The 13,233-nt window shown below is 37.9% G+C and overlaps 1 protein-coding gene across 1 annotated transcript in view; it reads left to right on the top strand.

Annotated features, from left to right (window-relative positions):
- The window catches only part of LOC128642102 (uromodulin-like), a 90,243-nt gene that overhangs the window by 50,172 nt on the left and 26,838 nt on the right, over positions 1-13,233 (top strand). Inside the window, exon 11 of the mRNA XM_053694763.1 lies at positions 7,063-7,271. Coding sequence (XP_053550738.1) covers positions 7,063-7,271 — 209 coding nt within the window. The remainder of the gene's footprint in view (positions 1-7,062; positions 7,272-13,233) is intronic.

Here is a 13,233-nt window from a genome sequence, read left to right as displayed (position 1 = left end):
AGGCTAAAGCCTGAGGTTGAGTGCAATGGAATTACGCTACAGAACAACAGCCAACATTTGAGCCTTGCAAGCACAAATGTCAGAGTTTACAAAATAAAGGAACTTTAACTCATTCCTTTAAAATTCTCTAGGGGTGCTATAATCAGTCTCTATAAAAAGGCCATTCTTATTCTGCTTCTTAAAGGGATACCAAACCCATTTTTTTCTTTAATTATTCAGATAGAGCATGCAACTTTAAGCAACTTTCTAATTTACTCCTATTATCACATTTTCTTTGTTCTTGTGCTATCTTTATTTGAAAAGCAGGAATGTAAAACTTAGGAGCTGGCCCATTTTTTATTCAGCACCTGGGTAGTGCTTGCTGATTGGTGGCTAAATGTAGCCACCAATATGCAAGCGCTATCCAGGCTTCTGAACCAAAAATAGGCCAGCTCCTTAGCGTTAAATTCCAGCATTTCAAATAAAGATAGCAAGAGAACGAAAAAAATGATAATAGGAGTAAATTAGAAAGTTGCTTAATATTGCATGCTCTATCTGAATCCTGAAAGAAAAAGTGAGGGTTTAGTATACCTAACTATCTGCTGCAGACTTCATAGTAAGACATGAGCACTATCCTAAGCCGTTAATAGCATCCTCTAATGGAAATAAATACGTTTCAATAAACAATACCAAGACAAAGAGGTAGATTAGATTATAGTAGTAAATTGGGAATATATACACCCGACATTTCCCGGTGGGCAGCAGTAGTTATGGCCAAATAGATAAATACCTCACTCACGTGGAATAGTGGCTGAGTTGGAGGGAATCCCTTGAAGCAAGACGTCACAGAGCGCAGGGCTGCCAGATGGATTACATTGCACGGTCTCCCTGCAAAGCCCGACGTACTCTGTAAAAGATCTACAGCTTTCTTTAAAGCTGGTTAAGCTGTGACAGTGGTGGGACTCGCCCCCAACAACAGCCTGATTGTGTTGCTGCACTGCACAGTGTGAACTCTCCTTGCGTCTCCATTCCTTCTCTCTGCCCAAGTGCGGCACTGAGAGCCTCTCCCATTAGGGAGAACACTTCACAGCCTTACACAGGCAGAAAACCAGTAAATTACGGTATAAGGGACAGGAGGGCTGCTGATTTACGTGATGTATGTCTGCTGTTGATGGAAATGCATCTTTAATGTCTGCTGCTGTCCAGTCTGGCAAAGCGCTCCCAGCCTTCTTCCCTGAAGCAGGACAGTTTATTTAATTTTATCATCACATCTGGGAGAGAAAGAAAAACATCTTACTGAGTCATTCTCCTATCTATCTATCTATCTATCTATCTATATGGTTTTGACAGATTTTAGGGCTTGTGGGCTGGTCTACAATTTTTCCAGGGTTGCTTTGTATTCCAAGTCTGGCACAGCACATATATCACCCATATCTTTGGTTGCCTCTACAACCTATATAGAACCTCTGTAAAGAGAACATAATTGGGTTAATTTGTGCCCCACAGCCCCCACCTAATTAACCCTTTAGGGCTAAACAATTAGGAGGCTAAATATTGCAAAACAAAGGAGAAAAATTAAAGGGACAGTCTACACCCAAACATAAGTTTTGCCTATCTATGTAAACACATACAATAAGCGTCCTGCACCAAGTCCTTTAAACAGCAGCTGGAAGGTAGTAGCTGAAAATGTATAACACTTTTAGTTGTAAACTGCCGAAAATGGCCACCAGGCTCCACCCACCTTTTGCACGCAGTTGGTTATGTTAGGTCTTCTCAAATAAAGATCGACTCGTAAATAAGTTGCCATGCTCGCACACGCTGATTTGCGCATGCGTGGTTGAAACACTGATGTGTTGCTTCTTAAAGATTCCCCATTATTGTTGGTTGTAATTTTCGTTCCGTTAAGAGTTTAACTGAGCACTACTCTGCATAGCACTGCATTTAAAAGCGGTGTTCTCCTTCCCTCTCTTTGTGCTGAAGGCTGAGGCTCCCGGTGGTTGCTAGTTTATCCCAAACTTTTTCCCTCACATTTGCTTTGGGCATTTTTATTCTTAGAGCCTGGGGGATTTACTACGACTCAAGGGAGGCACATATTAAACATTTTAAAAACCCACACACAAGAGTAAAAAAAACCTGCACGCATGATGAATAAAAATTCTGTCTCTAAAGTCACAGAGCAGGTAGGAGTTGTGCTGCCCTGCTGAGACTGCCGTGCTTTCTTGAATTAGAGGAAGCATGTTGGGAGGGCGCTAGTATCTGCCTCTAGATGTCAGCCAAATTAATCAGGGCACAGTGGTTAAAGGAAGGTAGATAGTAAAGAGTCTGTATTGTTAGATGTAATTTTATAGCAACAGTTTTTGGCAATGGTTTATATTTTTCTTAACATAATTCAATTCTTAATCTGTTTATTTTTTAAAATTAGTCCTCGTTATTTTCCCTGTCCAATTTCTGGTTGTTTTTCTGCTGAACAGCAGTATTCTGAAGCTTATTATCACATTTACACAGCAAACTTTTACTCTTTATTTATAAGTAAAAAACATGTGCCTGTCACTTCTGTATTTACAGATTTGTCTGTCTTCCTAGTTCCTGTCTAAAAAAAACTGTAAAACAGCCGGTGTCCAGCGAACACTATTCACACCTCACTGCACAAGGGGTCATCTGCACGGCTCTTTACCACAATGATTCATTTCAAATACAAACTCAAACCCTCACACTTGCTTATCACAAATGTCTGTAAATGTACAGACGACCCCTTGTATAGTCATGTGTGAAGGATCAGTGTTCCCTGCACAACGGGTGCTTCAAAGGATTCTGGCTGAAGTAAAAAAACAAACAAATCTTATCTAAAAGAAGCAACCTGTAGATAGGACTGCAAAGAACCGACACAGATTGCTTCTGGTATGCTCTCTAGGTATTTATAATGTATTCTTATGCACTTCTTAGCCCTAGAAGTTGCCAAGATAAAAAAAAAAAAAAAAACATAATATCTTACAGACTGTATATATAAAACTAAAAAAAAATATGCCTATTAGGAATTTCTAAATGAAAATGTAATCTATTAAATAATTCCTGTTTCAAAAAACATAATGTATGTATATTTATGCTGTGTGACTGTGCATCTGTGTGTATCTATGTGTGTGACTGTGCATCTGTGTGTATCTATGTGTGTGACTGTGCATCTGTGTGTATGTATGTGTGTGACTGTGCATCTGTGTGTATCTATGTGTGTGTGACTGTGCATCTGTGTGTATCTATGTGTGTGACTGTGCATCTGTGTGTATCTATGTGTGTGACTGTGCATCTGTGTGTATGTATGTGTGTGACTGTGCATCTGTGTGTATCTATGTGTGTGTGACTGTGCATCTGTGTGTATCTATGTGTGTGACTGTGCATCTGTGTGTATCTATGTGTGTGTGACTGTGCATCTGTGTGTATCTATGTGTGTGACTGTGCATCTGTGTGAGTGTGTGACTGCATCTGTGTGTGTGAATGTGCATCTGTGTGAGTGTGTGACTGCATCTGTGTGTGTGAATGTGCATCTGTGTGTGTGACTGGGCATCTGTGTGTGTGAATGTGCATCTGTGTGTGTGAATGTACATCTGTGTGTGTGACTGGGCATCTGTGTGTGTGAATGTACATCTGTGTGTGTGAATGTACATCTGTGTGTGTGTGACTGGGCATCTGTGTGTGTGAATGTACATCCGTGTGTGTGTGACTGGGCATCTGTGTGTGTGAATGTACATCTGTGTGTGTGTGAATGTACATCTGTGTGTGTGTGACTGGGCATCTGTGTGTGTGAATGTGCATCTGTGTGTGTGACTGGGCATCTGTGTGTGTGAATGTGCATCTGTGTGTGACTGTGCATCTGTCTGTGTGACTGTGCATCTGTGTGTGTATGTGTGTGTGACTGTGCATCTGTCTGTGTGACTGCATCTGTCTGTGTGAATGTGCATCTGTCTGTGTGAATGTGCATCTGTGTGTATGTGTGTGTGACTGTGCATCTGTGTGTGTGTGACTGCGCATCTGTGTGTGTGTGACTGCATCTGTGTGTTTGAATGTGCATTTGTGTGTATGTGTGTGACTGTGTATATGTGTAAGTGTATATGTGTATGTGCATCTGTGTTTGTATGTGCATGTGTGTGCACATCTGCATGTGCTAATAGGAAAATCATTAAAAAAGTAAAAAGCACTAAAACACCATCCTCTTCAAGTACAGCTTTAAAATTCAATGTAAAAGGTAATGATGAGGTGGTTTTTGGCATCTCACACGAGATTACATAAATTTATTGAAAACCCTGTGAAAATGGTGGAAAGGCAACCGTTAATTTGCACATGTAGTTATGTTCCGAAATGGAACCCTATTGGAATAAAGTTATTGCCACTTTAGAACAGATAATATTCAAAAAAATATTTATATGCTTGATATTTTTTTTATTAATTCTATCCATTAAATTAACTTGCAAAATATGGAAAAATGTCTCCCAAATAATAATTAAATCAACATACAAGAAGTTAGGATATAGACAAAATATTTATATGCACTTTAATTACTTTACCTGCAAATTTATACTGCAGTGCTTCACCATTAACCCTTTCTGTTAAGTTTCCGAATTGTACAGCTCTAACTCCCCCCCCCACGATTCCTTTTATGGCTGCATCTATATCCACCTTTGCTTTGGTAGAATGCAAGACTTTAGCAGTTATTATCTGCTGGAGCATGCCTACGAAGAAAATATCCTGATGTGAACTCAGTTAAAATACAATGGCTGTGTTTCTGATGCTAAACACTGAGAAGGGGGGGGGGGGGGTGGATCAGACTTCTCCAGACTGCATGGCTAAGTAACTTATTTTTGAGTTATTTTACCATTTTTGTCTGCAATTTTTTAACAATTTTTTTATGCAAACTATTTTTACTTAATTAGCCCTTTTAGGATATGCACAGATCTCAATTTTTTTATGGCACTTTAAATACATATTATTTCCAGATTAGGAGTCAATATAGTAAAGTTGCAGCAGTTAATTCCCATTGGAAGGCTTCTCAAGCCATTATTTAGAAGTACATACACAAAATATTGTTTAGTGTGAATAAAGAGTTGTTCTCTAATATAGTTAATTCCTTATGACATGGTTGACAATCTCTGTACTAACAAAACTGAGTCACAAGAATCCTTACTTTTTAGTCAGATCATGGGCTAGTCAGCAAGTTATCTCAATGACTGATCATGTGTGTTTGTGCATATTCACTTGCATGTGTTTGTCTGGCTATTCTGGACTGTGTATATGTGTGTCTGTCTGTCCCTGACTGTCTATGTGCCTGCCTATTCCTGCCTCAGCTTACTGCCATCTGAAGAAGCAACTTATCTGTTTAGGTAAGAGAATAAGTTTATATAATTAATATGTTTATTACTATATACATAGGGCTAGATTACAAGTGATATGTTTTTGTTTTTTTCCGCAATCGCAAAAACTCCGCTAGTGTTAAGCTTTTTGCGTTAGTCAGGTTGTGCTAGTTTTACAAGTTCCGAAAAAAATATTTTTGCGATAGCGGTAACCCAAATAGCGGGAAAAAAAACTAACTTGCATTTTCACGTGCATGTATTCCCCAATAGAAATCAATGGAAAGGGGAAAAAAAGACCCACTCTGTCGAGCAAACGCCATGACAAATACTCATTAGCGCAAACCTGACATGAAAATATGAATATTTCATATTCCATTGTTCTTTAACATGTTTTTTCTAATATCTGCATACCTGATCGCATACTGTAAAATGCACAAAAATAATCACATACTATAATAACCTCATCAGTATGTATCTCTATGTAAAAGTAATTTGGTGGCTGTTTTTCTAACACCTGAGATCCCTTATAATTTTTTTGTGCAATATTTTTTTAAAATAATGTTTATTTGACAGTGTTATTATGAGTGTAAGTGTACTTTGTAATGTATTTTTGATGTGTTTTGTGAGACTATTTTGTTTCGGAAAACGATTAACCACAGCTCTGAGATCACGGTAAGGATTGAAGCATAAAAGGCGATTATGCTAGCGCAATCTTGATTTCTCTCAACTTGTAATATCAGCGCAATGAAAATGGCTTGCAAAAACACGATATCAATACTGCAAAACCTTTTGCGACTCACTTATAATCTAGCCCTATTTGAAGAGCTGTGTCAGCCTGCACAGACTGTGAGATGAGGACAACCATTGTTTTATAATTATTCATAAGTAGTGAGGACCTAAACTTCATCAGACTTTATTAACAATTGCATACTCAGATTATAAAGATTATATTATAATAATAACTTGCAGTAGAAAAAATTCACAAGCAAAAAGCAAACAGAACTGCCACTAGACAGCCACAATAGCTAATGCTAGTTTTAGGAACTGATGCCGGTCCGCCTACAATAAATGTCCCCCTGCATTTCTGGCTGAGGCAAAAAAATTGCACATGTGCAATTTGAAATAGCTAACTGAAAAATATAAACGTGCACTGCTAAACTGTCACACAAGAAATCAGCTAACTGGGCAAGAAGAAAGCTGTGGGCGGAGCTTGCCAGCCATTTTCAGTTGCTAACAAACGATGATTATTTAAAAGTTTCATGTACTTCTTACAAGCTTATAGATGTGGAGCACATTGCAAGATGCTTGTCTGGTATGTAACAATAAGTGATAAAGAATAAGTATTGGGTCTAGACTGTCCCTTTAAGCATGAACACAATCTTAATAGGCTGCTGCAAGGGCAAAATTCAGTTACATTTTACAAACAAGAAAAATCAAATCCTTGCACACTATACACATATGTACTGGATATCATTTTTTAGTATAATATTTTGCCCTATGCATGTCAGCTCACTTTGTTAGAAATGTTTTTTTGAAATGCAAATTTCAGTTTTTACTATAATATCCATGTAAATCTTTTTAGACTCACTGTAGATTGACTAATTAAAAATAACGACCTTGCATGTAAATTTGTATTTATCTACTGTTTAATTGTTATACATCTTTTTTATAAACCATTGAATTAAAATTATTTTACTTCTTATTATGAAATCATTCATACATTAAAAATATTTTATATTTAAAGCTCTTGAAAATCTGCGCCCAAATCTGTCATGTGGTAATCAAGAAATAAAAGTTTCCTTCCGGAAATGTCTGCTAAAACAATTGAACTTAAAGCCTGAAAGCATACATCTTATTGACGGCAATTGCACTGGTATACCGGAATATAATAGCACCAACATTATATCAGTTGTATCACCGCTTAAAACAGGAGCATGTGGAAACACATTAATAGTAAGTAATAATATATGAACAAATGAATGAATGAATTCTAACCTGTATTTGATTAAAAGACTAAATTTACTCAACAAGTGAAGGCAACATGGTTGAACTAGGTTTTCCCATAGGTTTAAAAGGTTAGATTTGTCATTCTTAATGTATATAACTAACACAAATATATATATAAATAAAAATAAAAAGAGAGAAGCGCTCAACCTGGGAACGAACAATAGCATAATAGCTTGTCCTATGGCTAGTTACCACCCAAGAAGCAGCCTCTTTTTGCTAACACAAATATATATATATATGTAAAGGTAATAGAAGACAGCACTCGCTGGACTTAAGGATAAGCAGAAGCTTTTATTTACGTGACGTTTCGGGGACAGCTCCCCTTCATCAGAACAACCTATATATATATATATATATATATATATATATATATATATATGTGTGTAATTAAATCTATATCATCTATCTATCTATCTATCTATATACAGGACCGGAAAGGGTATAAAAATCGGCCATGGAAAAATATGAAGACCATCCCTATTTTCCTTTGAGTCCATAGAATGTGCAGGCCCAGTTTTTTTCTCAAGGGGATTAATGGGATACTCCCTCCATCAATATTTTTGTTTTCAGAATTAAACGAAAAAAAATGCCTGTTTGTTATATAAGCACTCTACAACTAAAGTTCATTCATGACTCCCATTCACAGTTTGAAATAATCAACTATAGTGTTATCTGGAGAAGACAGTGGGCAAAATTTACCATCTTTGCAGGCGGACAGTTTCACAAGTAATGAACCTGTCCACCTTCAATTGTCACTTGCGATGTTGCACTGCACGGCGAAATGAAACATTGAATAAGTCGTTTCTGGCACAATGCCACCTCCTGGCCTGGCGCAACCAGTTGTGCTGGAGCAGGTCATGTCAATAACCCAGAGGTAGTGAGTGTTGGTGTGATTGCCTCGCCGCTTCTGAGGTGGTGGAGAGCTAAAAGAAGCAGCTTTTGTTTCTTAAATATGTGGTAGCAGGCTCGCTTATGTAAACGTGCTCCACAAAGCCAAAAAAATATGTGAATGCCGCTTAATAAATCCAGTCCAGTGTATCTCTATGTCTCTGTCTAAACAAAGGAGCTACTATGGTACAAGGTGTAGGAAATAAAATTTAGCAAAAAATACTTTGTAACCTTATTATGTGTAGCTTAGAGAAGTAAAGAGTTGAAACAGCTACATCACCTCACCAGTAGCGCCATCCTCTCAAATTGTAGCTGATCAGTCCCAGCTGCTGTGGTCTACCGGTAAATCTCCTGCTGTCTTGGTATGCCATTATATATAAAGCATCATCTAGGACTAATTTTAATACCCCAATGTGGGCCTTTTTACTTACCAAATGAAATGAGGAAAGGAAAACACTGGAACTCACAGTAGATCAGAATAGATTTATTCAGGAGCAGGCTTTGCAAAACACACCGGGTAAGCTCCTATCTGACGTGTTTCGCGCATGCGTACATGCGCTTCTTCAGAGAAGTCCTTACCCCCTTTCCCAGGTATGCCATCCATGATATGCGTTTTTTCAATTTTGCTGGTGTACAGTCAATGAAAAGCAGAGAGCACTCTTACACCTCTAATTCAATGGTTGTATAATATTTAATGTGCAACAATTCTAACCTTAGCAGAAGTGTAGGAATGAGTTCTGTTTCTCAAGAAGGCTAAGGCTGACTTGAAATAAAGAAAAACGAAATCTTAACATATATGGGCCTGTGAGGAGAAAGTGAATATACACTGGGATATTAATGCTGGACCTAAATACGTTTTTGTTTGTTTGTTTGTTTGTTTGTTTTTAAAGAATGCAATAAAAAAATCACGTACGTATACATACTGAGACCTTTATCAAAGTGCATATGCATTAGAGATCTGAATTAGTTTTCAGAAGAATCAAAGAAAACAATGAAAATTGCATTTTCTTTATTGTCTTTGCTTTACCTAAAACTTAAAGTGACATGAAACACAATTTTTTTCTTTCATGGTTCAGATAGAGAATACAATTTTAAACAACATTCTAATTTACTTCTATTATCTAATTTGTTTTTATTCGCTTGGTATCATTTGTTGACAGAGCAGCAATGCACTGCTGGTTTCTAACTGAACTCATGTGTGAGCCAATCACAATCGATATATATATATATATATATATGTAGCCACCAATCAACAGCTAGAACCTAGGTTCTCTGTTGCTCATGAGCTTGCCTAGATAAATCTTTCAGCAAAGGATAACAAGGAAGCAAATTAAATAATAGAAGTAAATTGGAAAGTTGTTTAAAATTGTATTCTCGATCTGAATCATGAGAGAACATTTTTGGGTTTCATAGCCCTTTAACCGCCCCAAAAACGGAAAACTAAAAAACAAAAAAAAACAAAAAAAAGAAAAAGAAAATTCTTTATTTTTTTTTACATTTTCCTTTTCGGTTGGTGCATGCTGTTTTTATGATGCAAGCAGGCATTATCCAATGAATGCAAACCAGGAAGGAAGAGCAGAATAGATTGACAGTTTCTCTCAACCTGTCTGTGGAAACCTGTGAGTTTTTCTAGACAACCAGCATTCTTAGGGGGGAGGAAGGGAGGGAAGAGAAAAGGTGATTTTCTCTTATTGCAGATCTGCTCAGATCTGCGGAGGAACTGGAGGAGACTATGGACAATTAGACATTATAACATGCGATGGTTTTGTCACAGTAGCACCGTGCAGGCATGTATTTAGATGTCACTCAAGAGGAAAATAATTTGTTTTATGTATAAAATCATAAAAGATCAATGTAAATGTATAATGAGCAGTGGAGAACTTGCGTACTGTAGTGCACTACTGATCAAAGGCCCTAAACAACTTTACTGCAAAGTTCTACAAACTGTAATGCTCATGGGATAGTCCACTATCAGACTGAACTCGGCCAGTAGTCTTCTTATTCCGGCGTCGAGCCGGAATGATAGGGAATATCCCAGAGCAGAGAAAGTTCACAAGATGAAGTAAGCGGCACTCACCACAAGCAGAGTAGTCTTCAGCAGCAACAAGCAGTAAATCAGAGAAAGGCAGTTAAGGGGTAAACCACTAGAATGGTCAGGCAGGCAGGGTTTGGCAATGGTAAAGCAGTCCAGAGGTAAACCACTAGGATGGTCAGGCAGACAGGGTTTGGCAACAGAGAGGCAATCCAGAACAATAGGAGTTAATCAAGCAGAGTAATCAGACAGGCAGGGTTCAGCAATAGTATATCAATCCAGCAGTTCAAGGGTAAATGGTCAGAGTGGTCAGACAAGCAGAGTTCAGCAGCAGAATATCAATCCAGCAGTTTAGGTGTAAACAGGCAGAGTGTTCAGACAAGCAGAGTTCAGCAGCAGTATATCAATTCAGCAGTTTAGGGGTAAACAGGCAGAGTGGTCAGACAAGCAGAGTTCAGCAGCAGTATATCAATCCAGCAGTTTAGAAGTAAACAGACAGAGTGGTCAGACAAGCAGAGTTCAGCAACAATATAACAGTCCAGCATACAACAACTATAACACCCAGGAGAACACTAAGTAACACCTATTCTTGGGCAGTAAAAGTAAAAAAGTGAGAAACTTACATAGGCGCAGAATTCGCGCCACAGGAGATCCTGACCGACTTCAGAGTGAGAGGAGCGTGCAGCGATGACGTCACCACTGCACACAACAGGAGCTGACACAGCCCTTGACAATGAGCAGGGAAGCAGGCGCCGCACCCCAATCAACGGCTAGAGCGGCACGGTGTGACACAAACACAGAGATTACTTCTCTGCGTTTTAAAAAGATTTTTAAATTAAAAACAAGTGGTTGATGGCTGAAGAAACTTTTTAAAAATAGTATAGAAATAACTGAGTGCAGCTTCAGAACACACAGACTCAATAAACAACTGAACCGTGCAATTAAATTATAGTGCAAAGACAGCAGCCGCTTAGCTATGAAACAAAAGGGTTCATGTTTTAAATGAATGTGGGCATGTGAGAGTGTGTGTGCGGTGAGTAAAAATGGTTGTTGGTTGACGCAATACCATGGTGTTAGTGGCACTACAAGTGTAAAACCACATTGCGCTAATTCAATCAATGACAAGTATGTGTGATAATGGGATTGTGTGGACATAGTAAAATAGTTAACGCAATAACATGGCGTTACTGACACTTCATGAGTAACACCACATTGTGCTAATTCAACTGATGACAAGAAAGTATGGTGTGGAAAAATATGTATGTATGTGACTGTGTACTGTGTTGTTTTTGTTCTTTGTTTTAATCATTTGTAACCTAAATAGAAAGTAATTATTAAAGGGACATGAAACCCATAATTTTTCTTTCATGATTCAGATAGAACATGTATTTTTAAACAACCTTCCAATTTACTTTTATTATCAACTTTGCTTCATTCTTTTGGTATCCTTTATTGAAGGAGCAGCCATTCACAACTGGGAGCTTGCTGAACCCACTGGTAATCCAATGACAAGAGACATATATGTGCATCTCCCAGTAGTGAATAGCTGCTCCTACAATAAAGGATACAACAAGAATGAAGCAAAGTTGATAATATAAGTAAATTGGAAAGTAGCTCCAAGCTCCTGAGCCTATCTAGATATGCTTTCAACAAAGGATACCAGGAGAAATAAGTAAATTAAAAAATAGAAGTAAATTGGAAAGGTGTTTAAAATTACATGCTGCTTTATCTGAATCATGAAAGAAACATTTTGGGTTTCATGTCCATCCAACATGACCATCCTGGAGGAAAAGGCCATGAGAAATGCAACCAGAGCATACACTTTATTTTCATTTAATTTATATTATCAATGTTGCTTCATTATCTTGGTATCCTTAGTTGAAGGTGCAGCAATTCACTACTTGAAGGGAGCTAGCTGAACATATTGTTAAGCCAATAACAAGTGGCATATATGTGCAGCCACCAATCATTTGCTAGCTTCCTTCCTGCTTCTACACCTTAGCCTAACTGTAGGTATGCTTTTCAACAAAGGATACCAGGAAAAGAAGCAAATAACATAAAATAAGTAAATTGGAAAGTTGTTTAAAAGTGAATGCTCTATCTGAATCATGAATAAAAAAAAATTGTGTTTCATTTCCCTTTAACCCTTTGGCTGCTTAGCCATTTCCCACCTTAGAAAAAAAAAAAAATATTATTTTTTTACAGACCCCCAAGACTTACACTGTTGGAAAGGTTAGGCGATTGCCTTTCCAACAGTGGGTCTTGGGGGTCTGTAGCTGCTTAGATGCCTGAGATACAGGCTTCTAAGCAGCATGCCCCCTCCTCCTATACTTAACATTGTTAAGTATAAATAAAGTTGCACGGTGACGTCATCACGTCATTGCGCGTGACGTCACCGCACATCACGTGAAGCCCCGGCGATGCCTGTCACTCTACAGGCATGATCGCCGGGGTAGGAGCAGTAAGGAGCCCCCAGATCTCCCTCAAGGTGGGAGAGTGCTCATGACGGCTCTGAGCCGTCATTAGCACTCAAAGGGTTAAGAATAGACACTTTCAGTATAGTAAGTATAATGGTAGTAGTTAGTAACCTGTACCTTTAAGTAAACTGTTTAGTTTTGCCAAAAATCCAGTGCACAAAGAAGTATAAATAAAATAATACATTTATGATAGGAACATCAAAATTAAACTTGCAAGAATAAGATAGAGCATGCAATTTTAAGACACTTTTTAAAACTACTTCTATTTTCAAATGTGTTTTGTTCTCTTGGTATCCATTGTTGAAAATGAATAGGCACATATCCTACACTAGTGGAAGCTAGCTGGGGATTGGTGCCTGCACACATTTCTCTCTTGTGATTGGCTAACTAGATGTGTTCAGCTAGCTGACAGTAGTGCAATGCTGTACCTTCAGCAAAGGATAATAAGAGAATGAAGCATATTTTATAATAAAAGTAAATTTGAAAGTTGTGTTTAAAATTGTATGTTCTA

Source organism: Bombina bombina, chromosome 11, assembly GCF_027579735.1.
Source record: "Bombina bombina isolate aBomBom1 chromosome 11, aBomBom1.pri, whole genome shotgun sequence".
Taxonomy (NCBI): Eukaryota; Metazoa; Chordata; class Amphibia; order Anura; family Bombinatoridae; genus Bombina; species Bombina bombina.
Note: the sequence above shows the minus strand (reverse complement) of the source record. Positions and strands in the feature narration are given on the sequence as shown.